This window comes from Necator americanus, chromosome III (assembly GCF_031761385.1).
Source record: "Necator americanus strain Aroian chromosome III, whole genome shotgun sequence".
Lineage (NCBI taxonomy): Eukaryota > Metazoa > Nematoda > Chromadorea > Rhabditida > Ancylostomatidae > Necator > Necator americanus.
Window position 1 is genome coordinate 2922460 of NC_087373.1, and position 13147 is coordinate 2935606.

Here is a 13147-nt window from a genome sequence, read left to right on the forward strand (position 1 = left end):
CCGGACAGCTTGGCAGTTCTTTCTCCACAAAAGTCATTTTCCTTCCTGCATGGTGCAATAATCGGTGCCTCATTATTTCCCTTGAAAAAACTATTCCAGGATCTCTTTGAAATGGATGATGATGAGGACATCGTAGTAAAGAAGAAACGAGCCCAAAATGTCAAGAAGCGAGTGGAATCCGACGATGAGGACGATCAGAATGATGAAATTGACATGGAAGTACGTGAGGTCCCCGGATCTGTTTTATACTTTCATGTGGCGGATATATTTTGATTTGTGGCTGCGGTTTATATGATATCCCAGCTCAACAAACACAAAAGAGAGCTTTTTCTGTTGAACTAAAAGGAAATAGTACTGGAATGATGAAAAGAATGATGCGATGGAAGTGCGTTATGGGCCGAATGCACTTAATGAAATTAGATGAGAGGAGCTTGCGAAGATTTCGTTGAGTTTCTAGTTAAAAATTAAGTTGTAGCCTTGAAAGGAATTTGCGAATGCTGCTCTGCTTTTATTAGAGATCCTCTCTCAGTTTAAGATGTAGAAAAATAAGAAAAAAAGAGAGATAAGAGAAAAAGAGAAAATTTCTTCGGCTTTAAGCTAATGTCACCTAATTTAGTTCGACGTAGTGGTTTGCAATGAAGTACCGAACACTGAAGTTTTTCGTATCCACTTTCCCATACGGAAAAAGGATGCTTTCAATCAGGAAAGACAACCGCGTGCACGTTACAAAAAGAATGTACGAGTGGTAAGGAGATTTTCCTTCTTCTCGCGTTGGAAATTATACGGACACAGGCCACTTTTCAATTTTTTATAAAGTTAGAAAATCGCCTTTTTCAGATGGAAATGCGCTTATCAGCGGACATTTCAAGTGGTTCATTCGACAAAGCAAAAGCTGAACGATTTGCTGCGTTGACCCAACCTGAGGTGAAACAGGAGAACTGCGTGTAAGTCTGAGCTACTACAGAAATGTGACTGTGATTCCTGCCTCACACGAATTTGCTATTTTTAAGACCACAGCTTAAATTTGATGAGATCTACGAAGGTCGGGCATATCGTAGGGATGATTATGTTGAATTTGCCGTGGGATACTTCCGTGGTGGTAAGTGATCTCCACTTTTTTTTTGCCCTAAAGTTGTTTTATGTTGTCTGATTTTCGCTTCTCACTCAGAGACCATTCACATTTATTAATAAGAGTTTTTCTTTCGTCGTGTTATCCAAAACAAAAATATGTGTTCTTTTTTTTGGGTTAATTTCAGCCCATCTTGTATTTTTAGACACATTTTTTCTAAACCCTATTGCGGGAACATTTGAGATGCATCGTTCCCTTGCTCATCTTAACAACGCCTCCAAAGGTCGTGACGATGACGGTTTGTATCTAATTTAATCGCTAAATCATATCATAAAAGTGTACACAATCATTCCCACGCACTTCTAGGCGAAGACGGTGAATCAGATAGCGAAGCGGCTGGTGGAAGTGCACAACAGGTACTATGCAAATTTCTCGTGTTTTTTCGACGGTAAATTTTGGTGAAATAGCAGCTTTATTGCTTCATTTTGATTTCTAAGATTCGCGTGAAATTCTCGCGCCCAGAAACAGAGAGACAGAAGAAACGTCGTGAAGCCAGTGCTCTTCATAGGGAGAAATTGATTGCGAGTGATTCTTGGATTCCAATGGAAGTACACCTCAAAGATGTTAGTTGTTCTCAATTCAACTTCTTCTAGCTCTTAAATTAACGTCAACTTGTGTTATTATTATGGATTTGGGATCCGAAACCATCTAACGTAGCGTTGCAACTTATTTTTGTCCGTCGTTCCGTTGTGTTTTGTATACTGTATCGCTATGCGATCAATAGTCTTCACTGCACCTGGATCTGAAACACATGATCGAACACAAATAAAAACAAACACATGGACTTTTTAATCGATTCAGAATATTTTTGCAGTTGAATTCAGGATTGAAAGTTCCTACAAATAAGTTTGAATTCAGGATCCTCTAGTAATGGAAAAGTTCTCGCAGATGACTGTCTGCCCTACGGATGAACCAGGATCTTCAAGCGAATTAAATACTCGAGATCTCGTTGAACATGGAATTGTTTGTGGAGAAAAGGAACAAATGTTAGTTTTTGTTTAATCGAAATGAAGTAATTCTCTTATATTCACTTCAATTAAACTAGGTTTTTGGATGTTTCTGGAGGTTTCTTAACAGGATTTGTTTTTGTTTTGTTCATTGTGCCGAGTATTTTAGTGAATATGTTGTATAGATAGTCATATATTGAGATTTTTTTAGCGATCTCACCCGTAGTGATTTATTGGTCTCACAGCAACGCATTCGTGAAATGCCCATACATCAACAAGTTCGAGCGCAAGTTTTTAAGTGTACGTCCTATTTTGATAGCTGTGTAGTACTTGCATCTTTTTTATTTTTCTCATTTCAGCTCGAGTAATAACCACCGATGATGTAGTGAAAAGAGTAGATCCGTCACTTACTCGTGAAGAGATTATCGAGCATTTGAAGCAATGCGCAAGACTAGTTCAAGGTAACCCAATACCTCTTTTTCCGTTTTTTTTTGGAGATGATTTTCGGAAGTACCTCGTGTGTTTAGGTGTTTGGGTTTTACAGTCGGATTTCTTATTTCACGATCTCACCGGTGCACATTCGACTGCACCGGGAAAAGTAGGTTTTGTATCTTCACGTTCCATTGCAACACTATTTATTTTGGTTTTGATATTTGGATTAGTCTATTATCTGAGTTTTTTTTTGTCAATAAATATTTCTGTGAGCAACTAGAAGAATTACAGCTCGACGAATGCCGTGCGAGCATGTGGCGGGATGCCCGTGATCTTGCTCTCTGTCTTATTGATGCGTGCCAACCAGTTACACGTGCACTTCTCATCAAGTAGGTTTTTCATGTGAGGAGGTACTCCTCATTCGATCGAACTCGACGATTTTGTTAGACGAATTGGAAAGAGAGGGGAGGTTATGCAGTATTTACGATGGCGATTTGCATTTTTGCGCAATAGCCGTCGGTAAACTCTCAAAGTTTTGAATGGAGCCACCATCTCGTCTAAGCCCGTTATTTATTGATTATTCTTTGAGTTTTTATTTCTCTGATTCGTTCAAGGTCACAGTATATTTTAGGGGAGTGTTTGTACATTTCCAGATCCTTTAGTGGGAATAGCATCGAAGAAATAATTATCATAAAAAATAACATCCATTTTGGTTTTGTGTTAGTTTTTAGCTTCAATAACGTTTTTGTTTTCCTCTTTTTATGATCGCTCACGATTTCGGCTTCCTTTTTTTCGAATAATGCTCTTTTGTTGATTTTCCAAGAACTGACAAACCTGGACATCACCTATATGCACCATGTCCATTTGGCACTCAATGTCAAGGCTCTGTAAATTTGTCGATTCCACCTTCCCAGAAGGACTGGAGTTGGGAACAGAAGAATCCACCGAATATTTCTTTGATCTCCTGCTCAACATTTCCATCAAGGATGTGTTTGTGGCTGAAGATGGCTGAAGAGCCAGCAACCGGAGGATACGAGCTCCGCACTAAAACCAGACTAGGGTGACAAGCGAGCCATATCTCCGTAGAATACGGCGAGTGTTAAAAAAAACGTTGGAGGAGACTTTTACAATATAATAATTTAGCACGCGATTCAATATTCTCTGGATGCATGTTTTGAATAAGCTTAAACATGAAATGTTTTACAGATGCTTTCAAATCAATACGAGGGATGCCGAGGAAATACTTTCCACTTTCGCAGTGCCTGGTAATAAAACCTGGAAACTTCGGATTCTACCTGATCCCGTCTTTCTTGAAAGGTATTTATTTATTCAGATTTTTATGATGGCATTACTTCATGGTATGGAAGAGGAGTATGTATTTAAGATTTGTTTTAGCCCTGAGAACCTGACTCTCATCTTAGAACAGCGTCAGCTCTGGCTAGAGAGGTGGGCCGAACTCCGAAAGCGTATCGATATTACATTGTCAAGGTCGTACCCAGCTAGGACACGGAGGAATAGCTCTCGTGGAAGTCCGACGAAGAGCCCGAGTCGGACAAGAAGGAATAGCAATCGTGGGAGTCCTACAAAGCAGACGTCTCAGTGATAATGCGGTAGTTCTTTCTCTGGTTAGGGATTCAATTGTTGGTGAGTGATTAGTTTTAATGTAATGGTCGTGTATTTCTTTTCTTTTTTTTTTTGGAACACTAAGTAGATCATAGTGAAGGAGAACCTATGAGTTATTTGTCAGATTCCCTATTATTAGAAGCGATGGTACTTATGTTTGCACAGACTGCTGTGATGCGCCTGTAGAATTCATCGAATTAAAGTCAAATGCGAACTGTACTTCAGGGAGAAAAGTACGTGTGTTGCGGTCGTGTCGCGGTCGCCGTAGCAAACATAAACACCAGTGATTACCAGTAATTTGTAAGCATCCCCTTAAAACGCAATCACGTGTAGATGTTTGTTGAAAGCAGTGGTACACTGTCAAATGCTCAGTTATCACGCGTGCCTTGCTTGTTATTACTATGAGAATTTGCTCTCATTTTGAGGAACTCATTTTTAGAATATCGTTTTCTTTTCACTGAATGTTTCTATGCTCTCAACGTTGTGATAATTTTGAAGATATATGAGAATGTTCAAAAATATTTGAAATTTATTGTTTTTCATTGTTGATTTGATACGTGATTGTTGTCTGTTGTATGGTGAAATCGTCTGTTTGACGTTTGAACGTTATGGAATGAATATTTATGTGTTTTGGTACATCGGTTATTGTTGTGGATGGGTGAATTTCGGATATCTTAGTCGAATGAAGTGAATTATCCAGGGATATTAGTGAATTGTGCTTATGAAAGAACTTGTTGATGCAAATATAAGATTGGAAAATGAGTGAAATCGTAGAATAAGACCTCGCCGACTTTGTTTGGTGCCCTTTTTGACTCTTACTACTTTTTTCTCAATAAGTCTCCAACAATAAATGAGGGAACTCGCTAGTGACTACCAATACGTGTTGTTTTTCTCTGGAACAATGCAAATACCAATGACGAGTTTATGTTGTAAACAAGTAAATAAACATATACATATTATTACAGTGACTCATCTGTCTGTTTATGTTCGCATTCGCACACGTAAACAAGGAAGAATGTGGGCGGAACGGCGACAGTGAAGGAGCGAAACCGTGTGGAGGAAAGTGTTTTCCACTCAAAAATTCAGTTGGAAACATGTCAAAAGGATGTGGGTGATACGGTGAGGACAAGGGGGCTTTTCCAGGTCCTGCAACTGACTTTTCTATTTTTCTCTTCTTTAGGAGGTAGGTAGGTGTTTTATACTAGACTAGCTGGACAGTAGTTCAACATTTTGAGATTGGAATGCTGCCAATTCGTTGATCGTTACTTCGTTTTGAAGTTGAGGAAGCAAAAAACTAGACAGAGCTTTTTAGGCCGGAAAAATACAGCTTTCGAAGAGGATTTTTTGGGTCAGTAAGAAGTAAAATACCAGAAAAATATAGCTAAAATACTTACAAGTGCTGAAAAATATAGCTTGAGAAAAGTATATTTTGGGGGGGGGGGGGGGGGTGGGGGTCAGTAAGAAATGAAATACTAGAAGAAAGCTGATGGACTTAAAAATGCTAGAAAAATATAGCTTGAGAAGAGGATTTGTGGGTCAGTACCAGGTAAAAACTCGAGAAAACGACTTTTTAGGTCATTTTGTTGTTTTACTTTAATGAAACTTAAATTATTAATTATTTTTAAAAAACTAATCATGGAACTGAATGACCGATATGGTTGATGATTATCAAATTTTCTCAATATTAATCATATTTCACTTTTTGATGCGATGAAAAAATGCGCCGCAAAGGTCACGATATGACTCTTCTCAAAGTTGAGCTACAACATTTCTTGAAAAAAAAACTTGAACTTCTAAGATGACGTTCAAAAAAATCCTTCAACCTATTCTAACAGTTTTCGAAACTTCGAATTGTTCTTCTCCTTTGTTCAGAATCTTCAGATTCATACCATATCATTTTATGATTCAGAAACCTTTGTTATATTTCTATATGTTCTATTTCTGAGAAGAAATCATGTGAAACTTTGACTTTTGACTTGTCGTGTCGTGGCGGCGGAATGTGTTTGTCTGCGGTAATTTTGCCGAGGCGGTATTTCTATACGTACCTAAGACGATTAAGCTGCATCACCGTGATGCTCTACCATTCTGTTTATTTTTGACGCTAAATTTGATTAAGTTGTCGTAAAGTGTCGTGTAATGATTTAATCGATCAATCTTGGTTTAGTTTCCTCAAAATTACTATCATTAATTATATTATATGAATTATTAATTGCTATACTAATTAGATAATTAGATTAGGTTATTAATTGTTAACTATTATGTTAATTAGATCCGCTTCGGGAGAGCTATGAATTTTTCTTCTAATTGAAGATGTTGCTCTGTGCAATCCTGCATCCAGAACACTTTATTGAAGAAATATACTAAGACGAAAAAATCAAAATTCTGCTTATTTTCGGAAAAGTACAAAATTAAAATAAATAAATAAAAATAATGAGGCTGAAGAAAATTTACCGCACTCTCGAAGAAGCCAAGCGCTCAATGTTTACTGAACATTTTAACTTTTTGAGACATATTCTTGTACTTTTGTAACTTGTTCTTAAAACATTTTTACTATTAATCTGGTATTTTTCGCTTCATTAGTCTTTTCCAACGGAGAAAGACAGGATTTTTTTTCCCCGAATATTTGCTTAGCGATGAAAATCGAGACCAAAAACCCAAATAGTGAACTTTCTGAGATTTCTTGAGATTTGTGGACTATACATTTTACTCGATCTTAAAGGGCTGGATTTAGAGAACTGTAGGCTGGAGTTTTTCGATCTATAAAATCTAAATCTATAAATGAATCTATAAATCTAAATTGAATTGAATCTAAATCTAAATTGAATCTATGAATGTCTCTGCAAAGGGTTGTATATAGAAAAAATTCCGAAATCCAGGGTTTTTCTTCTTAAAGTTAGATTTCTTGAATTTTTTTTTTCAATAGAGAAGGGAGTTTTTATGTTGGGGTTTAAAGGTGGCTTTATCGGAAGAACTGACAAGTTCGTTTTTTGTGCTCTGGATCTATGTACTTATTCCAGGTACTATATTTCAGACTAGAAAATACAAGCTTTATGTGGTAGCTCCACTCCTAACCCCCTACATTCTCCTATTTTACAAAAAAGAAAGTTTTTTTTCCGAAAAAGAGAACCAAAAATTCTTTTACAGCAGCACGTAATTGGGAAGAAATTATTCCATGGAAGGAAAACACCTTTTACGGCTGTTTTATGCAAATATTGCATTGCAGTATGAGAAAAACTAAGAATAGAAATCGACTAATGCATTTGTAACACATAAATGAAATTTGTCGGAAATCATTTAACCAATTGTGAATATTTAAAGATTTTTCCCGATGTAGAATATATAGAAAAATTCGTTGATAACAATTTCCGGATTCCAGTTGTCGGAAGATACGGCTAAACCCAGGACAAACATTACTTCTTTAAGAATAGAACCTTGATGTTAGAAAAAAATATGGGAACCTATCCATCAAGTGTCAATGGATTTAGAGATCTTTTTTTTCAAATATTTAGAATATCTTCTGCTCTTTTATAAACCAGATCTTTTTTTTTCTCAGAAAAATTCGCACTTTCAGCTGAGATAGCTCTCGTTTGCGGTTGATCCTTCGATCCTTATTTCGGAAATTTTTCGTGGAAAACAATCAAGAAGTTTTTTTTTTGTGAACCTGTAGAATTTTCCTTCCCGGTGCTTTACAACCATCGGTTGAAAACTGATATTTATTTATTTTGAAATTTTATTTTTTTTTACTGCAATCTTGTAACCGCTACGTTCAAACTTTTCAAAGGTCTAAGGCCTTTTGCTGCTGTCTTTGCGTCTAACGTCTAAGGTCTTTGCTAATTTTTTTCTCAGTGAGATTTTTTTTTTGACTGGAATTTTTCAGCTATTCTCGTCTTACCGCACCTTCTCCTATTAAATCTGTAGAAGACGCTCTTAATTTCTAGTGATTTTGTCACCATGAAAAATTAGAAGATTTTCAAGGGGAATTATTTCAGATCCACGGAAACGTTTGGCAATGGTACCAATCAGGTTATCACGCGATTCTACGGAAAAATCATCGGCTACGTTGTCGGGGTTGTTTCGAGAAAGGACAATGAATTTGCTTACTCAATTTACAGGTATTTATAATAGATGCATTTATTGTAAAAAAAAATTACGAAACTTTCACAAAACAAAAACAAAAACAACAACAAAAATATTTACAGAACTGAACTCAGAAATAAATAGGACCCTAACATGGTACCAAATCGATTTTTTTCTGGAATAAGGCGAAAATCAAGTGCTCGTTCAACCACTTCTGATCCTTATCGACTCTTTTCATATAATGTCAATAATGTTACTAGAATTTTCCGCCCTTCCCTTTCATAAAAGGGAAAAGTACACAAATTTGATGTGATTGACCCCACGGTTCACAGCTCGAATGCGTAGAACAAACAAAAATGACACATTCGAGAAAAAATTGTGTTTTTATGAGTTTCACCTCTGCCCAACCCCCAGTCACTCGAAGCGTACATTCCTTCATAAAAATGCATGTTTATTTGATGTATTATCGATGGCAAATAAATCGACGGCGAACATAGCGAGATTCCTTATTCCTTCCTCATAGATCTTTCCCGCATTTTCGGCCTCTACTTTTCCTGAAAATCCTCTGTGCAGGAAGAGAAAAAGTTTTTGTTTCTTAATATTCGGCCGATACAAGGGGACCTCTGCATACGGAAATGGGCCAGCAACAATCAGGTGGGTGTATGGTCTTTTCCTCTTTATGTGCTTTAAGGCATCACTCCACGAATCTGGGGTGGTACGGATTTCCGGTGGAGTATTCGTATACGGGATCGTAGATTTTGGAGAGAGGGGTGATTCCGTCCATTTCTTCCTAATTCCCGTAGAAAACGGCCCGGAAGATACGAGTTCGAGTGTTCCGGCGCGTTACTTTCTACAATGAGTTCGATTGGAGCACGCCAGCCGTGTGCACACGTCGCATCTTCACCATCACCCACCTCTCCATATCTACGATCCCGTATACTAATACTCCATCTGAAATGCGTACCACCTCAGATTTGTGGGGTGATGCCTTTAGGGACGTTAATAACTATTTTAAAGGATTTTATGATTATGAGAATTTTTTTTATGAGAATATTCAACGCTTGCATTAGAACAGTCTGAGAATGTATGTAATTCAAGTGTATTGTAATTATAATTAATTCCTAATTAATTGTATGTGATTGTAATTAGCTGCAATTTATATAATTATTTACTGTAGTATTTCCTGTTTCATTGCATCTATTTGTAAATCTTGAAGAGGGCTTGTACCGTTCCTTTGTGATCCTGGGTGGGAGCATCTGTTTCTTGTGCGAGGGCGGCGGGAATCCTTTTCATCCTCATGGCGAGAAATGATCCTCACCGAGGACCAGCACGCAGAGCTAGTCTCACACGCAAGATGTGCATCGCAAAGTATTGGCAGGTCAAAAAGTGTCCTGTGAGAAGGTGCAAGTTTCTGGGACTTATGCTGCACTGGGCGACCGCGACGCGCACGCCGCAATATCGTCTCCTTCTCTGTGCTGGCACTTAGCAAAGTTGAACGGATTCTGTTCGTGCCTCTGGGGATGAGTCGACACGCGCCCGCGTCTGGGAAATGTTCCGTGATCTTGTTTTTCTGCGCGAAACTTTTCACGGTCAGAGGGTGACCGCGCCGCGAGTGGAACGCGTGTAGCGGTCGCATGGTGCTACATAGATGACCGTACTTACGTCCAGTCGGTATACGTGTTCTCATTTATTTATTCAAATTTGATACATTTAATACGCTCCAAAACGGAAAAAAAAACAAGTAGATATTTTTCTACAATAGGAAATTAATTAGGAAATCAAAATAATTAATAAGAAAAAGGGAATACAATAGGAAATGGGGAAACTTTTTACATAGAGGCTCCACCTGATCCATATTCACCGTAGATCGTAGGGGAATAGTATGAGGGACTTCAATCTATGGAGTTAACATTTTTTAAAAGAAATTTTATTTGAGTAAATAATTATCTGTTGTTTAATAATAAATTATCAAATAATTAAAATTGAAATTAATTTAAATCAAAATTGCAGTAGTTTAAATAATTGAAGTAATTTAAATAATTACCCAAAAACCTCGCAGGCACACTATCACAAAACATTACATGTTGTTTTTAACGAAATACTAAGAGGACATAAAAAAGTGGATTTCTTTTTGTTTTACAAGGACATTTAAATTTATTTACATTATTATGCTTAATGCCATTCCACAACAAAAAGGAAAACAGGTCATTTTGCTACAATGAGAAATGAAAAGCGTCCAGTTGAAACAAATCTGAAAAATGTTACTGTGGACCAACTTTTTACGTAGGTGACGATCCAACTGTCCCGCATTTCCCGCCGGAGATCGTAGGCGAATAATAATAGGCGAAGGACTTCAATCGAATGGAGTTAACTAATTTTTTTAAAATTATTATTTATATTTATTATTATTATTTATATTATTGATTATTTTATTATTATTACTATTTATATTTGAATAAATAATTACCTGTCGTGTTTTTGACGAAATTCTAAGAGAACATAAAAAAAGTGGATTTCCCTTCGGATTACAAGGATAAAGTGTAGGATAAATAGGATGATGTAGGACAATTTGAAAGGAGAAATTAGAAAATATATTTTTCAGATACATCTGATCCTGAAATCCAATTGAAGGGCCGTGAAATTTCTCGTAAGTTTGTGACACATACATTTATGCGGAATATATGTTTTTAATAGCAACAAGGAGGAGAATTTTAGACGTTGTTCCTGAAGAACTCATGGAAACAAATGAAAGACGGAATAGCAATGGATCAGGTAAGGTTTTTGGCACTTTTTTTAACAATACAAAAGATTGTTTTTGAGATTTTTCTTCTAGAAATATATATCAATGCCATCGAAACTGTTATGCATCATTGAACAAAAGATATATTTTTAATCGTATAAAATGCACAAAAATACATAAACATAAATACAAAATACATAAATTATAGCGAATACACTGACTACACACTCTGGTCGGTGCATTTTTAAGTCATTATGTCGAATTTGAATAAAATTTGTTGGCCGATATTCCTATTCTGCAAATTTGTTCCTGTGAATGGCAGAAAAAAAAGAAAAGAGAAAAACGCTTGTACTGTGACGTTAAAAATAATGTTCCTATTCTACAAATTTATTTCTCCGAATAACAAAAAAAAAAAGAAAACAAATTCCAGTGCTACGACACTAAAAATGAATATCATTTGGCAACGCGGAGTATCAAAGTCTCTGATAAGTAATTTTTTTTTGGTTTCAAATTGATCCGCTAACATTTTGTAGGAATTTCACAATTTCTTCTTCTCTTTTTTACCCGTCATTATGTGTTTTTTTGGAGGATCCTACGCGATTTTTTTCTTCATCCTGGGTATCCATATTTCACTTAATTAACGCATTTTTTCCCAGAAATTTGGAAAGATTCTACGAATCTGCCCATAACTTATCCGTAATTCATAATTAAAAAATTAGTGCAGTATTTCTTAGGATTATAATTGGCGGTTAAATTAAATAAGGTTATTACAGATTCAAAAAATCTGTTTCCCTTAATAATTTTGTATATTCATATACATACTATACTAATTTATTACTATACATACTTTATACTTGTATAATTATGCTTAGATTGGGAGCTTTAACCGGAAGGTAATAGTACATAAGTGTTACTAGACCGAAAGAAAATCTATTTCTGATTTTTTTCCATTCATCTGGAAAATTTTCCGGGGAATTTTCGGACCCAAATTAATCCGCGCCAATTTTTTTTAAAATCTACCCGGTTGACGTAATGTTCCGGTGCATCTCACAGAATAACCCAGTTATTCGCGTCTTCGCCTATGGGGTGGGTCATTTTTGTGCTCAGATTTATTGTTTATCAGTTTTTTTTCTTTCTTCATGAATTATTTGTTTTTATTTTGTCCTTATTCGCTGTTAATTATTTATTTGGTGGATTTTTTTTTCAAAAAATAGAGTAGTTAGTAGTTGATATAGTATAGAAGTTAGTTTAAGCTAACTTTTAACTTAAACTTCAAGGCTGTTAGGGAATTTAGTTATTATTAATTATTGTTAATTATTTATTCGGTTGATGTTTTTTTAAATAGAGTAGTTAGTAGCAGATAAAGTATAGTATATAGTAGTAAATAGTAGAGTAATAAGTAGGTTTTAGAATTTGCATGAAAAAAAAATAGTCACGTTGATCTGAATCATCGAAAAACCACCAAAAGCTCATCACACGCGTTACAAGGTGATTCTTTTTGTTGACTCGGTGATCTGTGATGCGAGAGTCCAGGAATTTCCGTTGGAATGAGAGCGCAGGTAGTTTTTTTTGAGGGGGACGAATAGCCCTCTAGGAACGTTTGACTGAGTGAAATGAATCATTTTACGGTTTATGTTGTGATTTCTTCAAGGAAAAAGAAGCCGGCGGTGGAAGGAATGAGGAATCAATGTGGGAATAACTGAAATTTTCAGTAGCATCCAGAATTATTGATCATTTTACTGACTATTGACTGCTTTCCCCTCTTTGTCCAGCTTTATTCGCAACCGAATCTTTTCCAATCTTTTTTAGTTCTTCTCCTTTCTTTTTCATCCCGTCGATCGATAAAGCTTCTATTTTCCTATGTACTATTTTTGATATCTTTTACATTTTTAGGAATGTAATTAGGAGTTAAAAAATTTGATTTTAGTTTTTTTTTCAATGCAGATCAATTTCAAAGGATTGAAATTCTAGTTTTTTTCAAAATAGGTTCTTTTAAATTAACGTTATACTAATTTGAAGGATGAAAAAATTGTTATTATTGTCGAATTCCTTTGGAAAGGCAGAGAATAGAAGGATAAAGTGGATGAAGTATCCGGTGTTAATCAATCCGCTTGGGATCCAACATCACGTTCATTTCAATTCAACTTTTGAAGTTTACGAGCATGTGTCTAAGCTGTACATCAACATTGTCTAGCAGCT

The 13147-nt window shown here is 36.0% G+C and overlaps 2 protein-coding genes across 3 annotated transcripts in view; both read left to right on the forward strand.

Annotated features, from left to right (window-relative positions):
- Positions 1-111: 111 nt before the first annotated feature.
- On the forward strand, positions 112-4418 carry RB195_008443 (uncharacterized protein; the record flags this gene model as incomplete). Its single annotated transcript, XM_064194943.1, has 16 exons — positions 112-219; positions 617-745; positions 838-944; positions 1011-1099; positions 1275-1367; positions 1436-1485; positions 1567-1692; positions 1988-2115; positions 2288-2376; positions 2436-2537; positions 2604-2674; positions 2800-2897; positions 3715-3825; positions 3904-3935; positions 3997-4152; positions 4357-4418. The coding sequence occupies 16 exons, from the start codon at positions 112-114 to the stop codon at positions 4416-4418; spliced, it is 1551 nt and encodes a 516-aa protein (XP_064046088.1).
- A 3722-nt stretch (positions 4419-8140) lies between these two features.
- The window catches only part of RB195_008444 (uncharacterized protein), a gene marked incomplete at both ends in the record, with an annotated part of 41254 nt that continues 36247 nt past the window's right edge, over positions 8141-13147 (forward strand). For both annotated transcript variants that reach the window (XM_064194946.1, XM_064194945.1), the window contains 3 exons: positions 8141-8243; positions 10811-10855; positions 10924-10980. In XM_064194946.1, coding sequence (XP_064046089.1) covers positions 8141-8243; positions 10811-10855; positions 10924-10980 — 205 coding nt within the window. The remainder of the gene's footprint in view (positions 8244-10810; positions 10856-10923; positions 10981-13147) is intronic.